The 22,444-nt window shown below is 50.6% G+C and overlaps 1 protein-coding gene across 1 annotated transcript in view; it reads right to left on the reverse strand.

Moving 5' to 3' along the window:
• Window positions 1-1,606: 1,606 nt before the first annotated feature.
• The window catches only part of LOC142910655 (ephrin type-A receptor 5-like), a 34,940-nt gene continuing 14,102 nt past the window's right edge, over window positions 1,607-22,444 (reverse strand). Inside the window, exons 6-17 of the mRNA XM_076060014.1 lie at window positions 21,059-21,424; window positions 19,186-19,310; window positions 15,646-15,811; window positions 14,635-14,737; window positions 14,265-14,353; window positions 10,567-10,692; window positions 9,324-9,524; window positions 7,941-8,002; window positions 7,249-7,464; window positions 6,437-6,586; window positions 4,355-4,518; window positions 1,607-2,499 (exon numbers count right to left, since the gene is read on the reverse strand). Of these exons, the coding sequence (XP_075916129.1) occupies window positions 2,400-2,499; window positions 4,355-4,518; window positions 6,437-6,586; window positions 7,249-7,464; window positions 7,941-8,002; window positions 9,324-9,524; window positions 10,567-10,692; window positions 14,265-14,353; window positions 14,635-14,737; window positions 15,646-15,811; window positions 19,186-19,310; window positions 21,059-21,424 (1,868 nt within the window). The 3' untranslated portion in view covers window positions 1,607-2,399. The remainder of the gene's footprint in view (window positions 2,500-4,354; window positions 4,519-6,436; window positions 6,587-7,248; window positions 7,465-7,940; window positions 8,003-9,323; window positions 9,525-10,566; window positions 10,693-14,264; window positions 14,354-14,634; window positions 14,738-15,645; window positions 15,812-19,185; window positions 19,311-21,058; window positions 21,425-22,444) is intronic.

Consider the following 22,444-nt stretch of genomic DNA (forward strand, 5'->3'; position numbering starts at 1 on the left):
GTGTGTGTCTCTCTCTGTGTCTCTGTGCTGGCTCTCTCTGCTTGGATGTCAGTATATGTGTCTGTGATCTGTACTCTATCACTCTTAACCTATAATTTAGCAATCTTTGAAATAACTTAATCAGCCAGACCATGCGTTAATTGTGTTTTGACCGACCCTCTGTGCTGCATTATATTGTTTCCAAAATTTTACTAAATCTTGTTTCAATTTGATGTGCTTCTCCATCTCTCTGTGTTTCCTCTCTCCCTTAAATTTAGCTCTTCTATACCTGATGATGATTGCTTGCTTTGCAATCAAAACGTCGTATGCTATCATGTAATTTTATTTCATTATTATTTATTATTTCTACGTGACTTTACCGAAAAAAACAAAGAGTATTTTCAACCGCAAGTTCAAAAGTTCAAGTTTCAACCGCAAGTCCAAAATTTCAAGTTTCAACCGCAAGTCCAAAAGTTCAAGTTTCAACCGCAAGTTCAAAAGTTCAAGTTTCAACCTCAAGTTCAAAAAGTTCAAGTTTTAACCGCAAGTTCAAAAGTTCAAGTTTCAACCGCAAGTCCAAAATTTCAAGTTTCAACCTCAAGTTCAAAAAGTTCAAGTTTCAACCGCAAGTTCAAAAGTTCAAGTTTTAACCGCAAGTTCAAAAGTTCAAGTTTCAACCGCAAGTTCAAAAGTTCAAGTTTCAACCGCAAGTCCAAAAGTTCAAGTTTCAACCGCAAGTTCAAAAGTTCAAGTTTCAACCGCAAGTTCAAAAGTTCAAGTTTCAACCGCAAGTTCAAATTTCAAGTTTCAACCGCAAGTCCAAAAGTTCAAGTTTCAACCGCAAGTTCAAAAGTTCAAGTTTCAACCGCAAGTCCAAAAGTTCAAGTTTCAACCGCAAGTTCAAAAGTTCAAGTTTCAACCGCAAGTTCAAAAGTTCAAGTTTCAACCGCAAGTTCAAAAGTTCAAGTTTCAACCGCAAGTTCAAAAGTTCAAGTTTCAACCGCAAGTTCAAAAGTTCAACTTTCAACCGCAAGTCCAAAATTTCAAGTTTCAACCTCAAGTTCAAAAAGTTCAAGTTTCAACCGCAAGTTCAAAAGTTCAAGTTTTAACCGCAAGTTCAAAAGTTCAAGTTTCAACCGCAAGTTCAAAAGTTCAAGTTTCAACCGCAAGTCCAAAAGTTCAAGTTTCAACCGCAAGTTCAAAAGTTCAAGTTTCAACCGCAAGTTCAAAAGTTCAAGTTTCAACCGCAAGTTCAAATTTCAAGTTTCAACCGCAAGTCCAAAAGTTCAAGTTTCAACCGCAAGTTCAAAAGTTCAAGTTTCAACCGCAAGTCCAAAAGTTCAAGTTTCAACCGCAAGTTCAAAAGTTCAAGTTTCAACCGCAAGTTCAAAAGTTCAAGTTTCAACCGCAAGTTCAAAAGTTCAAGTTTCAACCGCAAGTTCAAAAGTTCAAGTTTCAACCGCAAGTTCAAAAGTTCAAGTTTCAACCGCAAGTTCAAAAGTTCAAGTTTCAACCGCAATTTGAAAGGCACCACGGGCGTGAGGTGGCGGCTCTCCCTGCTGGTGGAGTTGGCATGGTGGGCAGCTCTGCCAGTCGCCCCCCCACCCACCCAGTCAGTTGACCTCCCCACCACAATCCGAATTGTCTTGCGACCTCCTGCCGCGTGAGCTTCTGCCATTCCACTTTGGCTCCTCGCTCGTTCGTTCCGCCACAGGTTGCCATTGCGACGTCGCTCCGTGACATTGCCACTAGGCGGGGCTTCCCATGAAAGTGATAAAACTGTCTCATCTACCGGCGGCGGGCGCTTATAGACAATACGACTTTTTTTTTGAAACACGACAAAACAATTTGCGGGAAAAGTTAATTTTTTTATTAGAAAAGTAATTTGTCATCTCGAGCTGCTTTGTGGGGCGATGTCCCAACTCCCCCTTAGTGGATGAACCAACGCAGCAGCCCCCAGGTAGTGATTACATAAAGAGCCTCAACTCAGCGCACAACTCAAACGCCTGGAGACGTGGCAGCAGCAGCAGTCGAATCACGGCCGCACGCAGCAGCAGCAGCAGTAACGGCGTCATCCAGCAGCGGAGAGAGGAGCTGACCAGGGATTGTGTAAGTCGTCGGCCCTGCTTCCACTATAGTCTGTGTGGTTAGTAAAGAACACGAAGAGACGATGTGATGCAGCCACGACCGTCAATTACCCCTACAGGCCGGCAGGTGTCACCCTGTCATTACACAAGTTAAGGGATCAAAGAGGAGGCACGCGAACAACAAACGAGCACGGGGAAGACGCAGGTCGTCGTGAGCGGGGGAAAAACAATAGAAAGTGTTAAAACCGACGGGGGAGCGCCGTGAGAAAAACCCAACGGGACACGAGAGGCAAACGCTGAGACCCCGAGTGGAGGACGCGCCAGCGAACACGACTACAACCGAGTGGGAGGAGACGGCGGCGGAATCGGCGTTGGCGTTGGCGGTGAGAAGGCGTCGCCGTGAATGGAGGCCACCGCCGCCGGAGACGACAAGCTGGGCAGGGGGAGAGAAGGGAGTGGAAGGTGACGAGGGTGGAACACCGACCACCGGGCAGACCCTCATTGGGACCGTGAGAAGGCCAAAGTGGTCGCGACGTTTGTGCCGCCCGCTCTCGTTTCCTGTTTTTGTTTTACTGGGAAGCGGTGCGCGTCATCATCACGTCGCCCCAGTGCTAGCGATGCTTACTACACAACGCACCGGGTACTCGTTTGAGGCCGAGTCGACCTAGTGGAGGCCCAGGACCGGTTCAGATAATCGTCATTGGTGTTGGCCGTGAGCGGGAATCAAATCCGGTGTCGCCGGGTTCGTAGGGCGGTGTGCTGACCACTATACCACCGCTCCCCACACGCACACACACACATACACACATACACACACACATACACACACATATACACACACACATACACTATCGCTACACTATCGCTCACACATACACACATGCACACACACACATACATACACATGTACACACATACGTACACACATACATACATACACACATACATACATACACACATACACACACATACATACACACACATACACACACACATACACACACACATACAAACATACATACAAACATACACACACATACACACATATACAAACATACATACACACATACACACACACATACACACACATACACACATACATAACAACAACCGCCATTCGCCACTAAGTGGCGGTGACGTCACCACGACGCTTGTGCCAGGCCATGCACACCTTGAGGCCACGTGGAGTGTCTAACGCCCGCTGGCAGGAGGTCACGGGACAGACCCAGCAGGTGCCACGGGTTGACTGACAGAACATGCTCTTCTGTCACTATGTAGTTCAGCAGATGTTCTTGCTTGCATCCATGATGGTGCGTGGATGCGCCGATGCCGGAACAGCGTGTTGGTAATGACAAGCCCATGGGCTGCACAAAAATTTAGCAGCCTCCTGCCGCTGTTATTGAGCTGATCTGGCTCATGCCTTCCAATCACTCCAGACCAGGTGACAGCATCATGACCAACTCAGGTGAGCACCTTTGACAGGTGCTCACCTGACTCATCGGCCTTGCCTGCATCCCTCCACGGATGTTCGTCTTCGGTGGGGGCATAACTAACCACGACCACCACTCCTTGCCTCCGGTTGATGGGAAGGCGAGCCCAAAGTAGCCTGGGGCTTACAGCTTCCCCCACCTCACCGCCACGCTTCCACGCCCCTTTCATTCTTTTGTTTAGATAGAAGAGCCACTCGCTCTCTGTTGTTTAGCAGTCTCCTGCCCCGAGTAGAGGACTATCCACCCCTCATGGTGGCAGGAGCCAGAGCCGGTCTACCGGACCTGCTGAATATCGCAGAGATCCAGGCGGTTCCGGTCCAGCTCCCGACAGAGGAGTGGCAGCCTCTCCTCCGCAGTGAGCGTTCGAACATTCCACGTGGCCACGCGTAGTGGTTTTTTGTTGTTGTTTCTGGAGGAGCTCCGATGGTGAGGATTCAGTCTCCCGGCTCCGCCAAATGGGGTTTTGGCCAGGAGATGTCATAGATGCCTGTCCTCCGGCACAAGCTTATTAATTAAAAATTTCATTCATGATTTAGTCGTAATTAATTGAAGGTGGAGGGGTTACCAACCCCTCGCACCCGTCCAGATCCCCCATTTGGTCGCTGTGGTGGTCACAAACATCATGAAGGGAAAGGCCAATTTAAATTGTCCCTCCTCCCACGGCACCGCCCACGACAGCGTTGCAGTCCGGCACCACGAAGAGGTAGGGGGTTGTTTTCTTGCTCCCCACACACACACACAGACACACGCACACACAGACAAACTCACACACACACAGACGCACACACACAAACGCACCTGGCCGTGTCGTGCAGCGCGTCAGTGACGGCGGTAACGAGGCGGCTGAACGAGGGCCGCCAGGAGCTCTCCTGCTGCCAGCAGCTCAGCATGAGGCGGCGGAGAAGCATGGGGCAGTCCATGGGGCACGGCAGACGCCAGCCGCCCTCTACTGCCTCCATCACCTGGGGGGTACGAGACCCATAGACTACTCACACAGAGACCCATACAGTACTACTCACACAGAGACCCATAGAGTACTACTCACACAGAGACCAATAGAGTACTACTCACACAGAGACCCATAGAGTACTCACACAGAGACCCATAGAGTACTCACACAGAGACCCATAGAGTACTACTCACACAGAGACCCATAGAGTACTACTCACACAGAGACCCATAGAGTACTCACACAGAGACCCATAGACTACTCACACAGAGACCCATAGAGTACTCACACAGAGACCCATAGACTACCCACACAGAGACCCATAGACTACTGACAGAGACCCATAGAGTACTACTCACACAGAGACCCATAGAGTACTACTCACACAGAGACCCATAGAGTACTACTCACACAGAGACCCATAGAGTACTACTCACACAGAGACCCATAGAGTACTACTCACACAGAGACCCATAGACTACTCACAGAGACCCATAGACTACTCGCACAGAGACCCATAGAGTACTACTCACACAGAGACCCATAGACTACTCACAAAAAGACCCATAGACTACTACTCACACAGAGACCCATAGACTACTCACACAGAGACCCATAGACTACTCACACAGAGACCCATAGACTACACGTACAGAGACCCATAGACTACACACAGAGACCCATAGAGTACTCACACAGAGACCCATAGAGTACTACTCACACAGAGACCCATAGACTACTCACAGAGAGACCCATAGAGTACTACTCACACAGAGACCCATAGAGTACTACTCACACAGAGACCCATAGAGTACTACTCACACAGAGACCCATAGACTACTCACAGAGAGACCCATAGAGTACTACTCACACAGAGACCCATAGAGTACTACTCACACAGAGACCCATAGAGTACTACTCACACAGAGACCCATAGACTACTCACACAGAGACCCATAGACTACTCACACAGAGACCCATAGACGACTCACACAGAGACCCATAGACTACTCACAGAGAGACCCATAGACTGCTCACACAGAGACCCATAGACTACACACAGAGACCCATAGAGTACTCACGCAGAGACCCAGAGACTACACACAGAGACCCATAGAGTACTCACGCAGAGACCCATAGACTACTCACACAGAGACCCATAGACTACTCACACAGAGACCCATAGAGTACTCACAGAGACCCATAGACTACTCACAGAGACCCATAAACTACTCGCACAGAGACCCATAGACTACTCACACAGAGACCCATAGACTGCTCACACAGAGACCCATAGACTACTCACACAGAGACCCATAGAGTACTCACACAAAGACCCATAGACTACTCACACAGAGACCCATAAACTACTCACACAGAGACCCATAGACTACTCACACAGAGACCCATAGACTACTCACACAGAGACCCATAGACTACTCACACAGAGACCCATAGACTACTCACACAGAGACCCATAAACTACTCACACAGAGACCCACAGACTACTCGCATAGAGACCCATGGACTACTCGCACAGAGACCCATAGACTCACCACACAGAGACCCATAGACTACTCACACAGAAACCCATAGACTAATCACACAGAGACCCACAGCCGCACACAGAGACCACAGACTACTCACACAGAGACCGCAGACACACACACAGAGACCCATAGACTACTCACACAGAGACCCATAGACTACTCACACAGAGACCCACAGCCGCACACAGAGACCACAGACTACTCACACAGAGACCCATAGACTACACACAGAGACCCATAGAGTACTCACACAGAGACCCATAGACTACACACAGAGACCCATAGACTACTCACACAGAGACCCACAGCCGCACACAGAGACCACAGACACACACACAGAGACCACAGACACACACACAGGGGTGCCGATGCTGAACTCACGTCCCGGTTGCTCATGTCCCAGTACGGCCGTTCGCCGTACGACGTCACCTCCCACACGACGATGCCGTAGCTCCACACGTCGCTCGCCGACGTGAACCTGAGCTGTGCGATGGCCTCCGGGGCGGTCCAGCGGATCGGGATCTTCCCCCCCTGGTGGGGAACATTCACAACGGGACCTCGCCCTCGGGTCCGGCACGCGGGGCTCTCGCGGCCCGACGTCGTCGGCACGCGGCGAAGGGTTTGCCGGGTCAAAGCCGGCGTCGCGAGTTCGCGCCGCCTCGACGCGCCGAGCGTCGAGATTCACGGGTCCACACCGTCTCCGGTGTGGACCCGTGAATCCCAAAGACAACGGCACCGTACGCTGCACGTTCGCACTTTCACCGCGCGTGTGTGCATGTGTGCGTGTGTGTGTGTGCGCGTGTGTATGTGCGTGTGTGCGTGTGTGCGTGTGTGTGTGCGTGTGTGTGCGTGTGTGTGTGTGTGTGCGTGTGTGTGTGTGTGTGCGTGTGTGTGTGCGTGTGTGCGTGTGTGTGTGTGTGCGTGTGTGTGTATGCGTGTGTGTGTGTGTGCGTGTGTGCGTGTGTGTGTGTGTGAGGTTAATGCATTTCGCTCGACGCACGGCGGCGGCAAGTACTTTCGGCGAAAAACGGAAGCCCCTTAGGGAGCGGTAACGCCGCGCCGACACACGCCGGGCCGGCGCGGCTTTGCCTTCTCCTCGACTCCGGCCGAACGTCGGCCGAACGTCGGCCGAACGTCGGCCGAACGTCGGCCGTCGACGACGCCGGCGCTTCTTTTTTCCTGCCCCGCCTTACCCGGGAGGTGTACGCTCCCTCGGGGTCGGCGTCCAGTAGAAGCGTCCGCGAGAGGCCAAAGTCGGACACCTTGCACGTCAGCTCGCCACTCACGAGCACGTTGCGGGCGGCCAGGTCGCGGTGCACATAGCCCCTGCGGGACAGGTACTCCATGCCCGATGCGACGTCACGCAGCATCCCGAGCAGCTGGGTCACCACGAGGTGCCCCTTCTTCATCTACACCGTGCCCGGCCAGAGGGGGGAGAGAGGGAGGGAGGAGGGGAGGAGAGGGGGGAGAGGGGGGAGGAGAGGGGGGAGAAGGAAGGGAGGGAGAAGAGGAGGCGATGAGGAGCCGCCTGGGTGACGTTGTGCTGCTTGTTGTGCGGCCGTCTGAAATGCTCTTCCGGGAGCTGCTATGTGCGTTTAAGTCATCGTTGTCTAAACTAATTTGTTTAGAACTCTCGCTTGTTGTGTTTAGTTTGTCCCCCCCCCCCCCCCCGCGCCAGTTGGCTACGTAAGGTACAAAGGAAGTTTGACGCAGACGCGTGCAGTTGTCACCACAAGCGGAGCCCCGGTTAGTAGGATCTACGGCACACACACACAACAATGCCACCGTGTGCTCTCCATTTGTGGACAGTTACACACACAACCGCTGAGGAGTGTGAGACTGCAACACACCGATGATCGCATAATTTGGCATTGCCACTTCTTACCCTGAGGAATAAATCCAAGGAATGGTTTTCCATGAATTCGGTGATGATCATGACAGGTTTACCTTCGTCGAGAGGACAAGAAAACCAAACGTTAGCAATCCACGCACAGCATTCACGACTTATACCGTAACATCATCACTTGGTCACATACACACCTTGTATCTCTGCCAAGATGCGTCGCTGTGGGTTCATACACAGGGACTCCTCTACTTACGAATGTTCCTCTTACGAACTCTCAGAGGTACAAACAAACCTGTTCGTACGTCCGGTTGCCCGTTCTGAACCGAGAGTCAGAGGTTCAACCTCTGCGCAATAGATGGTGGTGGCATCTACATCTGCAGAACGTGAAGAACCAGTGGCATCTACATCTGCAGAACGTGAAGAACCAGTGGCATCTACATCTGCAGAACGTGAAGAACCAGTGCATCTACATCTGCAGAACGTGAAGAACCAGTGCATCTACATCTGCAGAACGTGAAGAACCAGTGGCATCTACATCTGCAGAACGTGAAGAACCAGTGGCATCTACATCTGCAGAACGTGAAGAACCAGTGGCATCTACATCTGCAGAATGTGAAGAACCAGTGCATCTACATCTGCAGAATGTGAAGAACCAGTGGCATCTACAGCTGCAGAATATGAAGAACCAGTGGCATCTACATCTACAGAACGTGAAGAACCAGTGGCATCTACATCTGCAGAACGTGAAGAACCAGTGGTATCTACATCTGCAGAACGTGAAGAACCAGTGGCATCTACATCTGCAGCACGTGAGGAACCAGTGGCATCTACATCTTTAGAACATAAAGAACCAGTGGCATGTAGTGTATAGTAGTGTATAATGTAGTATAGAGGAGTGTAGTGTATAGTCGTGTATAGTGTTGTGTATAGTGTAATGTGCAGTGTGTATAGTGTAGTATAGAAGTACACCACACCGGTGTGTTGGAGAGCAAATCCACAACATTTCCAATCTGAGTACAATCACCAGTGATTACAACAACGGGCATAATCAACTGGACAGCCAGCTACATAACAGACTTGCCAGTTTTAAACTTGGTTCGAAGCTTTTGTGACTGCAGGAATTAATCTTTGGTTTTTTCGGTAAAGTCACGTATAAATAAGAAATAATAAAATAACATAATAGCGTCCGACGTTTCGGTTGTATACATCTGGGGTTATGTATTTCCCCTCTCTCTTAAATTTAGTTCTTCTGTACCTGATGATGGCTGCTTGCGTTGCAACCGAAACGTCGTACGCTATTATGTTATTTTATTACTTCTTATTTATATGTGACTTTACCGGAAAAAACAAACAAAGATTAATTGCCAGTTTTTAGTTTGTTTAAAATGCGTGTGGCATCGATTGGACGTTCTCGAAGCTCACTCTTGGTGACGACGCCCTCCAGGCGGACGATGTTGTCATGCTCGAACTGTCCCATGATGCTCGCCTCACACAGGAAGTCCTGCTGCTGCTGCTGCTTGCTGGATCCGCCCTTCAGCGTCTTGATGGCCACGCGCACTGTCGCCGCCCCTCCGCTGCTGCCCTGGCGCTTCAGGTATCCGACGTGCACCTTCTCAAACTCTCCTGCGGGCCGAGGGGTCGATGACAGTGGGTAGCACGTAGAGCAGGTGTGAGGACCCCCCCCCCCCCCCCCCCCCGTCCAGCTGCTAAGTAAGGTTCGTCACGTGAATAAAACGTGCCGATTGCTTGCTGGTTGTGCACTGGCCGGTCGCTGTGTGGTGCATGCGTTGGGGAGTGTGAACCCACGGCAAACGACGGGGTGCTGCAAAACAATGTTAACACTTTTCGATTTGAAGCTTTCGTGACTGCGAGGATTCATCTTCTTTGGTTCTTTCGCTAAAGTCACCACCACGTAGAATGAGACTAAAATAATAAATTGCTAAAATAAAATAACGCGGTAAAACTCTCACGACGTTTCGGCCACAACGCAAGCGGCCTTCATCAGGTGAAGGGGACGAGACTGTCTGGAGGACAGCGCTGTCCAGACAGTCTCGTCCCCTTCACCTGATGAAGGCCGCTTGTGTTGTGGCCGAAACGTCGTGAGAATATTATTGTGTTATTTTATTTTATCAATTTATTATTTTATTCTCATTCTACGTGACTTTACCGAAAGAACCAAAGAAAATGTTAACACATATTGGACTATTGGTTTTTCATGGAAAGAGAACGGATAATAATAATACTACGCTGTAACATGATAACAAATCCATAATGGAGATTTTTTTTCTCTGGTTAGTGCACGTAAATTTATAAATGTATGGTTAAACTCGCCACCACCCGACCCAGCCAACTAGTAAGGCTTGTCACGTATGGATGATCTGGGTTCGCGAAAGCCTACGTGTTAAACATGATAACAAATGTAACGTTAATAGCTTCCAAAAGTCAAAGAGTTTCTCCCACTCGTTCGCCGTCGTTGTCACCGTGCGCCTGGAACCTTCTCCAGGCGGTCTCCAGAGCCCCGGAGGCACAAACATTTCTTGCGGCGGCGTTGCAAATTCTCAGCAGTGTCAACATTTGAAGTGGGCGCCCTGTGAGTAAGTTTTAGTTAACGGGTACCACGGTACAGACGTGCCCGCCCCCGTCCCCCCCCCCCCCCCCCGTTCACCTGCTCCGATGACGCGTCCAAGTTTGATTCGCGAGGCGTCGATTTCCGTCGCGAACTCGCGGAGAGCATCGCTGGGCTCGTCGTAGTCGTGTGGGTCAATGTAGAGCCTGAAGCCCGGCATCTTCACTGTGGGTGGCAACGGCGAAATCAACCGTGCACAGGGTGTGTGTGTGTGTGTGAGTGTATGAGGGGTGGTGTGTGAGGGGTGGTGTGTGTGGGGTGGTGTGTGTGTGAGTGTCCGGCAAAACAACCCCCTACCTCCTCGCGGTGCCGGACGGGAAACTCTGTCGTGGACAGTGCTGTGGGGGGAGGGCCAATTCCGATTGGCCCCTCCTCTCATGGCGTCTGTGACCACCACAGTGGCTAAACGGGGGCTCTGGACGGGTACGAGGGGCCGGTAACCCCTCCACCTTCAACATTTTTACCACGAAACTACGAATAAAAAATGTAACTAATAAGCTTGTGCCGGAGGCCCCGGGGGGACAGGCGTCTATGACGTCTCCTGGCCAAACCCCAATTGGCAGAGCCAGGAGATTGAATCTCTACCCTCGGGTCTCCTCCAGAAACAACGAAAAGCCACTTCGTGTGGCCACGTGGAATGTTCGAACGCTCACTGCGGAGGAGAGGCTGCCACTCCTCTGTCGGGAGCTGGACCGGTACCGCCTGGATCTCTGTGGCATTCAGGAGGTCCGGTGGACCGGTTCTGGCTCCTGTCACAATGAGGGGTGGACAGTCCTCTACTCGAGGCAGCAGACTGCCAAACAACAGGGTGTGGCTCTTCTTTTGAACACAAGAATGAAGGGGGCGTGGGAGCGTGGTGATGAGGTGTGGGAAGCTGTAAGCCCCAGGCTACTTTGGGCTCGCCTTCCCATCAACCGGAGACGAGGAGTGGTGGTCGTGGTTACTTATGCCCCCACCGAAGACGAACATCTGTGGAGGGATGCAGGCAAAGCCGATGAGTCAGATGCCTTCTATGACCTGTCACAGGTGCTGGCTAAAGTGGCCCCTCGGGATAGAGTCATCTTGTTTGGTGACTTCAATGCCCGAGTTGGTCATGATGCTGGCACCTGGTCTGGAGTGATTGGAGGGCATGGGCCAGATCAGCTCAATAACAACGGTAGGAGGCTGCTTGATTTTTGTTCAGCCCATGGGCTTGTAATTACCAACACGCTGTTCCGACATTGGCGCATCCACACAACATCATGGATGCATGCCGGGTCCAAGCAAGAACATCTGCTGGACTACATAGTGACGAATCAGCGGATGCGAGCCCATGTCTTTGACACCAGGACCTACCGTGGAGCTGATCTGCCCTCTGACCATCGACTAGTCATCTGTGAGATGCGCCTGCCATTCTTCCACTCCGGTGGTGGGTGTACACCCAGGACCCCATTCCAACCTAAAGTGGCCTAGTCTCAGTTATCTGATGAAAGTTGCAAGCGAAAATTTCATCATCGCTTGAGGCTGGGGTTGGCATCGTCCCCCACTCCTCCTGATGTCGAGGGTAAATGGGCGAGGTTTAGGACTGTGACTCATGCAGCTGCATTGGCTGCTTTGGTTACGCAGTCCAGACCTCCCCAGAGACCCTGGCTGACAGAGGAGGTGATCAGGATAGTTTAGAAAAAGCGACAGGCCCACTGTCATCGGCTACAGAATCCCACATCAGAGAATGAGGAGGCTTACCGCATCCTTCGCTCGGAGGTTCGGAGAGCCGTGAGGCGCTGCAAGGATGGGTGGTGGTCGTGGGTTGCTGAGGAGATGGAGTCTGCCTCAGTGGCCCGTGATCACAAATCTCTATTTAACTCCATCAAAAAAGCAACCTGCAGCGCCACACCTATTACCAACATTAGGGGAAAAAACGGTGATCCAATCTCCGACCCCCAGGAACCGGTTTGCAGATTTGCTGAGCATTTCTGTGAGGTCCTGGAGGAGGGAAAATCTCTCAGCTAGGAAAACATCATGGCACAAAGTGGGGATGACCCTGCTGAGGCTGCGGTGCCTCAAATATTGGAAGAAGTCACCCCCTGTGAGTGGCTGGCTGAGGTGCCATCTGTTGAGGAAGCACTGAAGGCGATCCGGAGTCTGAGACCAGGAAAGGCACCGGGCAGAGATGATCTCCCAAGCGAAATGCTGAGGGAGGGTGGCGTTTGTGCACAGACTGCCCTATATGACATCATAACAACAGTCTGGACCACTGGACGGGTTCCGCAGGATTGTAAGGATGCCCTGGCGGTCCCCCTTTTTAAGAAGGGGGACCGCACAGACTGTAACAACTACAGGGGCATCTCACTCCTCAGTGTGCCGGGAAAGGTCCTGGCAAGGATTATTCAACATCGCCTTGCCAGGCACGCTGAGGAGAGGCTTGCGGAGCCCAAATGCGGTTTCAGGAAAGGGCGGTCCTGCACAGATGCGATATTTTCTGTCCGTCTGCTACAGCAGATGTGTAGGGAATTCCAGCAAGACCTACATCTCTGCTTTAGTGACCTGGTCAAGGCCAGGTCACACCGCCCTCTCCAGCTGCGACATGATTCCCAGTCGCACGCTCGTTGTCACGCGCTTCGCTCCGTCCCCGTTGCTCGAGGGTGAAGATGGCAATGGCGGTAACGGTGATTGTGGTTGGTGTGCTGGTGGCAGGTGGGGTTTTTGCCACCTCTTCGTGGGAAGAGGAAGAACACTGTCTCTCAATAGTGGAGGAGCGGAGAGCGACTTGTGCATGCATCAATGTCTTGAGTGGCGTACCACTACCACCACCAACATCGGAGGGTGGAGGAGCAATGCTCACAACAACGAGCGGAGCGCCGGGTGGCTAAAGCACAGCGGGTTGGCACAGTAGGGGGCACAGGTGGTGCATCAGCCAGTCATCTCAGTCAGTCGACCCGTGGCACCTGCTGGGTCTGCCCCGTGACCTCCTGCCAGTGGGCGTTCGACACTTCGCGTGGCCTCAGGGTGCACATAGCCTGGCACAAGCGTCGTGGTGACGTCACCGCCACTTAGTGGCGAATGGCGGTTGTTGTTGTGAGTGTATGAGGGGTGGTGTGTGAGGGGTGGTGTGTGAGGGGTGGTGTGTGTGTATGTGTGTGAGAGGTGTGTGTGTATGAGGGGTGGTGTGTGTGTGTGTATGAGGGGTGGTGTGTGTGTATGAGGGGTGGTGTGTGTGTGTGAGTGGTGTGTGCGTGTGTATGAGGAGTGGTGTGTGTGTGGGTGTATGAGTGGTGTGTGTGTGTGAGGTGTGTGTGTGTGTATGAGGAGTGGTGTGTGTGTGTATGAGTGGTGGTGTGTGTGTGTGTGAGAGGTGTGTGTGTATGAGAAGTGGTGTGTGTGTGTGTATGAGTGGTGTGTGTGTGTATGAGGAGTGGTGTGTATGAGGTGTGTGTGTGTGTATGAGAGGTGGTGTGTGTGTGTATGAGGAGTGGTGTGTGTGTGTGAGAGGTGGTGTGTGTGTGTGTATTAGAGGTGTGTGTGTGTGTATGAGAGGTGTGTGTGTATTAGAGGTGTGTGTGTATGAGTGGTGTGTGTGTGTGTATGAGTGGTGTGTGTATGTGTGTGTATGAGTGGTGTGTGTGTATGAGGTGTGTGTGTGAGAGGTGTGTGTGTGAGTGGTGTGTGTGTATGAGAGATGTGTGTGTGTATGAGATGTGTGTGTGTGTGTTTTAGAGGTGGTGTGTGTGTCTGTGCGCGCGAGGTGGAGCAGCGTTTACCCCGCACGCTGTAGAAGCGAGGTCGTCTCTCTTCGCGAGGCTCCGACTCTGCTGCTTGCCAGTGACCACTCCTCCTCCTGCTCCTCCTCCTTCAAACGCAACGCGATGCATGCAGCCATCAAGGCGGCGGCGGCAGTGCTGAAGAAGCGAGTTCGCTCTGGAGGGTGCCGCCTCTTACCCAACGTTCAGGGAGATTGCCTCTTGGTGGTGCAGCCAGATCACGTGGGAACACTCAGAACGCCCGTTGGACCCCCCCCCCCAGTGTGACCCCCCCCAGTGTGACCCCCCCCCCAGTGTGACCCCCTCAGTGTGACCCCCCAGTGTGACCCCCCCCAGTGTGACCCCCCCCCCCCAGTGTGACCCCCCCCACCTCTTCTTGACGATGATGCAGGCAGTAGCGATGAGCAGTATCAGCACCACGAGGCCAGCGGACAGCGAGGAGGCCCAGAGGGTCACTTCCTGAGTCGCTTGTGCTGGGGGAGGGGGAGGGAAAGAGTTACAAACACATCCTTCACTTACTACAACAACCACAACAACCACAACAACCACAACAACAAACACAACAACTACAACAACACCACAATAACCACCAACACAACAACAAACAACAGGACAACACCTACAACAACAACCACAACAACTACAACAGACAGGACGGGTGGGGTGGTGGTGCTGTTGGTGGGGTCGTGGTAGGTTGGTAGTGGGGTTGGTGGTGGCGTAGTGGTTGGGTGGGGATGGTGCTGGTGAGTGGTGGTGGTGGTGGGTGGTGGTGGTGGTGGTCCTTGTGGCGTAGTGGTTGGGTGGGGATGGTGCTGGTGAGTGGTGGTGGATGGGTGGTGGTGGTGGCGTAGTGGTTGGGTGGGGATGGTGCTGAGGTGATGGGGATGGTGCTGGTGAGTGGTGCTGGTGAGTGGTGGTGGTGGGGTGGTGGTGGTGGCGGCGTAGTGGTTGGGTGGGGATGGTGCTGGGGTGGTGGTTGGTGGTGGTGGGGTTGGTAGTGGTTGGTGGTGGGTGGGTGGTGATTGGTGGTGGGTGGTGCTAGTTGGTGGTGGTGGGGTGGTGGTTGGGGGTTGGTGGTGGTGGGGTTGGTGGTGGTTGGTGGTGGTGGGGTTGGTGCTGGTTGGTGGTGGGTGGGTAGTGGTTGGGTAGTGGTTGGGTAGGGTTGATGCTGGTTGGTGGTGATTGGGTGGTGGTGGCTGGTGGTGGTGGGTGGTGGCTGGATTGGGTGGTGGTGATGATTGGGTGGTGGTGGTGATTGGGTGGTGGTGGTGATTGGGTGGTGGTGGTGATTGGGTGGTGGTGGTGATTGGGTGGTGGTGGTGATTGGGTGGTGGTGGTGATTGGGTGGTGGTGGTGATTGGATGGTGGTGTTGTTGCTCACGTGCGGGAGACGTCTGGAAGTGGAGTGTGGGGCTGTAGTCTCCGTAGCCGGCGGCGTTGCGAGCGCGGACCTGCAGTGAGTAAACCGCGGCATGCCGGAGCCCCGTCACGTTGATGCTCGGCACGCTGGAGATCAGCCTCATTACCTCTCTCTCGTCGTCGTCATCCTGGTGGGGGGGGGGGTACAGATGGGGGGGGGGGGGTACAGATGGGGGGGTACAGATGGGGGGGGGATGGGTTCAGACTCATCCCACAGAGACCCATTGAACCTGGGTCACGTGGTTCACAGCATATTGTTGTGTTAACTCTACTGCCCTCCACTTGCTAATGCAAAGACAAAGAACCCCCGTATAGTGTCAGCAGACTGTCGGGGCGAGTGCTGTTAGCGGCCACCTATGGAGGCACACGAGGGGGTGGGTGGTCAGCACCACGCCCGGCCGCCTTTGTATCCACAGTGGTGATGTTGTTGTATACGGCCCTTTTTCCACAATTAATATCCATAAGAATATTTACGGATGCATACACCTAGATTTCTTTTTCCTTTCTTTCGTGACAAACAATTTATATTTTTTAATGAATAAAACCCGTAAGCCAGAAACACGAAAAACCAGATGTCGGTCATAAACAGGCCATATATATATAAAGAAATAATAAAACTCTCAAGGCGAGGAGGATGTAACAGCTATCGGCAAACATCTCCAGGTGAACAAGAGTTTGATGGGCCCTTAGGAAAGGTCCCTCCGAGGTCAGAACACCAAGAGAGTAGACACGGAGACGCCAACAGGGTAAATCGTATACATATTCTTTTCCTTATTTGCCAGTAAAAAAAAAGGCAACAACAAGAATAAGATAGAATTAGCGATCCTAACGCTCACTCCAATTAAGAACAGGCCACCAGACACATCAGTGAATATTATCCAATGATTAATTCGCTATCAAATGATTTTCACCTTTAATACTTTTACTGTTAAAACAAAGCTTGGAGCAGGAATACCAAGTCACATCAAAGGTTATCGAGAAGGAATGAGACAACGGGTAAACTTGCAAAATAATTTAAACAATATCCCAAGCAACCCCGACCACCTTTGTCCCTCTCACAGCGCGGAGAAGCAGGAATTACACCTTATCACAAGGGGCCATCTGGAAAAGCCAGCCGGGTTTGATGAGGAGACACACCCCACCCCACACACGGCAACCAGGCAAAGACAGTTTTAAAGAAAATTGCAATATAATATTAATAATAACAACGTGTTAACCTTACACGACATTCCATTATAGAACCTTACAGAACCAAGGGATATGGATTCCAACAATCAAGAAACGGACCTCTTAAACTCAGGATGATAATTATTTTTCTTTTTAATAATTCTATCATAACAATTCGAACCTCGGTAAAACCGAGAGGTGTCGGGAGGACGTAGTTACAAACACGAGTCTTGGCGAACATGGGACCAAATGGTATTTGAGAAATATAAGTCGAAAGTATAAAGAGGTGCTCCCGACCACCTTTGTCTCTCCCGAAGAGCGCGAGAGAGGAATTTCACGCCAGGGCAAACAGATCGTTATCGCGGGGACCATCTGCCACACACGGGACTTAGTAGTGGCCCCCACCCCACCCTGCACACGGGCAGCAAAAGAGCGTATCTACTCGTTCACCAACATCCGTCGAGTCCGAACCAACTACTGAAAGAAGAATCAACTGATACGTATGATACACTGCCCCCCACTACACGACAAACCAGACGTCTGCTTGACGCAAAGAATCGATTCCGAACATTGGCCTACTCTTTCACCACTCATACCATTCAACACACACACACACGGGTCATTAACAAAGCCTAAAACCTCAAGCCATTGAACCATCCGTGATTGTGGAAACATCGCAACGACCGAGTGAATAATCCATCGTTTTTAAGAGTGTTCATAATTTTCCTCTGTAATATTGTGCTGGGGCTGTACTTCTAACCGCATAAATTACCAACTGACCCATTAACAAGGATTAATTCTTGGCACCTCACCACGGAGCGCCGCTCGCGGGGGTGAAGAGCGTGCTCAACCGGTTCCCTGTCAGGGATCTGGCCACAATTAATTAAAAGATTGGCCCGAGATAAGGATCTAAAAAGGAAACATCGCCACCCATTGAGTCGCGTTGAGAAGTCGATTAGAAATACTTGAGTCGTTCGTTAATATTTTCTTTCTACATAATCTTGCTGGTATCCACGAATGAAATAACGAATTCAAACGCATATTTGTGCCTCCAAGAATAATACTGGTTGGAGTGCCCTTTCAACGAGTAGCGTTGCATAATAATTAGTCATCCTATTGTTAACAACGTGACAATAATTGCATTAAGGGCCGCGCATGATCAATGACCGAATGCTGTGTTGTGTGACAATTCAAGTAACGAAGCATTGCGGCCATCGAGTGTTGTTGATAAGGTAATTAGAAGTATTTCAGTCGAACGCTTTAAATTCATAATCGTTATGAATCAATGAACGAACATCAACGTGGTACTGTGCTGACGATTTCAAGCATAATATCTTCGCATATCAGAATGTATTAAGGATTGGATACGAATCAAAGACCAAGTGCCGTATTGTGTAACAATTCAAGTATACGAGTTTGCATATTATAAAGTTAAGGTTTGATAGAATAGTTCGCATATTTTTAATCTCTCTCTCAACAACCGATCGATTGCGTTACGCGTCGGGAATTAACCACAGGTGCCGCTATCGAGGTGAAACAACGCAATCGTGATGTTATTATGTTAACGCTGTGTTGAAATTCCAAATCCAGAGATTGAGTTTTCATATTATCCAAAAATTAAAGTTAGCTAGAAATAAAATTGATAAAAGCAGAACGTTTGTGTGTGATTCTTCCTGAAATCCTGCATAATATTGTTCTGCGTATGAGATCTGAATCCTGGGGACCTATCATAAGTACACTATCACCACACATAATCCATAACACACATAATTCATAATGTTCAATCGAGAGTAATCGTATCCTTATCGATAATACGGAATTAAAGAGCAGAGTCGAATCGACTCTCTCTCATTCACGCTCACAACGCCTGCGTCACTGCATACGATTAATTGCGTTATTCCAATTCATAACACAATCCTCGTCACCGAGGCTCGACCTTATAATCCATAACGACCTGCATTATCATAACCACGCTCACTCGCATAAATTAATACGATTATCTCTCGAATCAGCATAATTTATGCACATAATTACACTGATTAACATAATTTCGGATAAATTATGCGAATTTCATAACACCTATATATACAACAATGTTTACTACACACCGCACCAGGGTACTCAATTTGAGGCTGAGTCGACCTAGGGGAGACCCAGGACTCGTTCAGATTATCGTCACCGGTGCCGGTTGCCGTGAGCGGGAATCGAACTCGAGACGCCGAGTTCGTAGCGCAGCGTAGCGCGTATCGCTGCACCACCGCTCAGCACGCACGCGCGTGCACATTCACACGCACACGCGCGCAAGTAAAATGGATAATCGCGAGCCGCTACGCACCTCGTCAAAGCATTTGACTTCATAGTCCATAACGATGCCATTGGGCTGCTCCGGCTCGGCCCAGGTCAACAGGACGGCGTCTTCAGAGATGATCTCCGTGTGGACACGCACCACGGGTGACGGTGCTGCGGGCAATCACAGCATGTGGTCACGCGCTAACTCGTTTGTTTACCCCCCTGGCCAACGTCTCGAGGTGCGGTGAGTGACAATCGGTGTGCGTTTCCCCTTGCTGCTGAATGAAATACGAGTTGCGGTGAGATGTTCAAACACCAAGCAGACGGACGCCGCTTTGCGAGCAATCAACTCAACTTGCAACAGCCACACACGCGGTGCTTTGTGGTGAACATGCGAACATGGCTATGATGATGATAATTATAACAGATGTCTTTAAGAATAATAATTAGAGTGGTATATGCATTAAGAATAATATAATTATAATGTTACATGTGTAGTGGAGTAACACGCGCGCTGGGGGGGTTTGCAAGCGGTGTGCACGGATGTGTGAGGTCGCATCGGGGCGAGCAGGAGCAGCGAGAGACGCCCAAAAAAGATGCAGAGCGGTGATTGGCTGGCTGCCAATGCAGGCGGACAATTTAGATGCAGAGCGGTGATTGGCTGGCTGCAAATGCAGGCGGACAACTAAGATGAAGAGCGATGATTGGCTGGCTGCAAATGCAGGCGGACAATTTAGATGCAGAGCGGTGATTGGCTGGCTGCAAATGCAGGCGGACAACTAAGATGCAGAGCGGTGATTGGCTGGCTGCAAATGCAGGTGGCCAATTTAGATGCAGAGCGGTGATTGGCTGGCTGCAAATGCAGGAGGACAATTTAGATGGAGAGCAGTGATTGGCTGGCTGCAAATGCAGGCAGACAACTAAGATGCAGAGCGGTGATTGGCTGGCTGCAAATTCAGGCGGCCAATTTAGATGCAGAGCGGTGATTGGCTGGCTGCAGATGCAGGCGGACAACTAAGATGCAGAGCGGTGATTGGCTGGCTGCAAATGCAGGCGGCCAATTTAGATGCAGAGCAGTGATTGGCTGGCTGCAAATGCAGGCGGACAATTTAGATGCAGAGTGGTGATTGGCTGGCTGCAAATGCAGGCGGACAACTAAGATGCAGAGCGGTGATTGACTGGCTGCAAATGCAGGCGGACAATTTAGATGCAGAGCGGTGATTGGCTGGCTGCAAATGCAGGCGGCCAATTTAGATGCAGAGCAGTGATTGGCTGGCTGCAAATGCAGGCGGACAACTAAGATGCAGAGCGGTGATTGGCTGGCTGCAAATGCAGGCGGCCAATTTAGATGCAGAGCGGTGATTGGCTGGCTGCAAATGCAGGCGGACAACTAAGATGCAGAGCGGTGATTGGCTGGTTGCAAATGCAGGCGGCCAATTTAGATGCAGAGCGGTGATTGGCTGGCTGCAAATGCAGGCGGCCAATTTAGATGCAGAGCGGTGATTGGCTGGCTGCAAATGCAGGCGGACAATTTAGATGCAGAGTGGTGATTGGCTGGCTGCAAATGCAGGCGGACAACTAAGATGCAGAGCGGTGATTGGCCGGCTGCAAATGCCAACTAAGATGCAGAGCGGTGATTGGCTGGCTGCAAATGCAGGCGGCATTGTCTTTAATCATAATATAATTATCATGTTTTTGCATAGCATTTAAGAATAATATTATTATAATGTTATGTGCATGTTATAGCTTTTAAAAAAGGAGAATGTATTTTTAAAAAAATATTTTAAAAAACCATTTAAAAAAGATAGAAAAAAAATATTTGACAAAAGCAACTAAATATCTAAAGATGAAAAAGAGATTTCAAAAAAAGAAAGACGATGGCCGTGAGCGAGAGGAGGAGGGGGGGGACGACGACTCACGATCCCGTGACGTGGCGACGTGGACGGCCGCGAACGCCGAGGGGACGCCGCTCAGGCGGGAGACGCCATTGGTGGCGTGCACCTCCAGGGTGTAGGCGGCGTTCTCACGCAGGCCGCTCACCTCCACCGAGGCGTTCGTCAGCGGGAGCGGAGGCCGGAACCTCACGGCCGGGCCGCATGGCGGCGCCGGCTCCTGGCCCCTCTCCCCACCCCCCCCCCGCAGGGGGGGCGGGTGGAGCCGGCACACGACGGAGTAGGCGAGGTCGGAGCGCCCGCCGGGATTCGCCGGCGGGCTCCACCGGAGCGTCACCGAGGCGGCGGCGGAGAGCGGCGAGGTGACGACGTCCCTGGGGGCCGACGGCGGCTCTGGCCGGGGGGGGGGGCGGAACGGAGTTTATAGAGTAGTGTAGTAGGTAGTGTATAGTGTAGTGTATAGTGTAGTGTATAGCGTAGTAGTGTATAGTGTAGTGTAGTACTGTATAGTAGTAGTGTATAGTGTAGTGTATAGTGTAGTGTATAGTGTAGTGTATAGTGTAGTGTAGTAGGTAGTGTATAGTGTAGTGTATAGTGTAGTGTATAGTAGTGTATAGTGTAGTGTAGTGTATAGTGTAGGGTAGTAGTTTATAGTGTAGTGTATAGTGTAGTGTAGTAGGTAGTGTATAGTGTAGTGTATAGTGTAGTAGTGTATAGTGCATAGCAGTGTATAGTGTAGTGTATAGTATAGTGTATAGTGTAGTAGTGTATAGTGTAGTGTATAGTGTAGTAGTGTATAGTGTAGTGTATAGTGTAGTGTATAGTGTAGTGTGTAGTGTAGTGTAGTAGGTAGTGTATAGTGTAGTGTAGTAGTGTATAGTGTAGTAGTGTATAGTGTAGTGTAGTAGTGTAGAGTGTAGTGTAGTAGTGTATAGTGTAGTGTAGTAGTGTATAGTATAGTGTAGTAGTGTATAGTGCAGTGTAGTAGTGTATAGTGTAGTGTATAGTGTAGTGTAGTAGTGTATAGTGTAGTGCAGTAGTGTATAGTGTAGTGTATAGTGTAGTGTATAGTGTAGTGTGTAGTGTAGTGTAGTAGGTAGTGTATAGTGTAGTGTAGTAGTGTATAGTGTAGTAGTGTATAGTGTAGTGTAGTAGTGTAGAGTGTAGTGTAGTAGTGTATAGTGTAGTGTAGTAGTGTATAGTATAGTGTAGTAGTGTATAGTGCAGTGTAGTAGTGTATAGTGTAGTGCATAGTGTAGTGTAGTAGTGTAGTGTATAGTGTAGTGTAGTAGTGTATAGTGTAGTGTATAGTGTAGTGTATAGTGTAGTGTGTAGTGTAGTGTAGTAGGTAGTGTATAGTGTAGTGTATAGTGTAGTGTATAGTGTAGTGTAGTAGTGTAGTGTATAGTGTAG

The sequence above is a fragment of the Petromyzon marinus genome, unplaced genomic scaffold, assembly GCF_048934315.1.
Source record: "Petromyzon marinus isolate PM22_M1 ecotype Great Lakes invasive population unplaced genomic scaffold, UKy_Petmar_22M1.pri1.0 PM_G_Scaffold_15, whole genome shotgun sequence".
Taxonomy (NCBI): domain Eukaryota; kingdom Metazoa; phylum Chordata; class Hyperoartia; order Petromyzontiformes; family Petromyzontidae; genus Petromyzon; species Petromyzon marinus.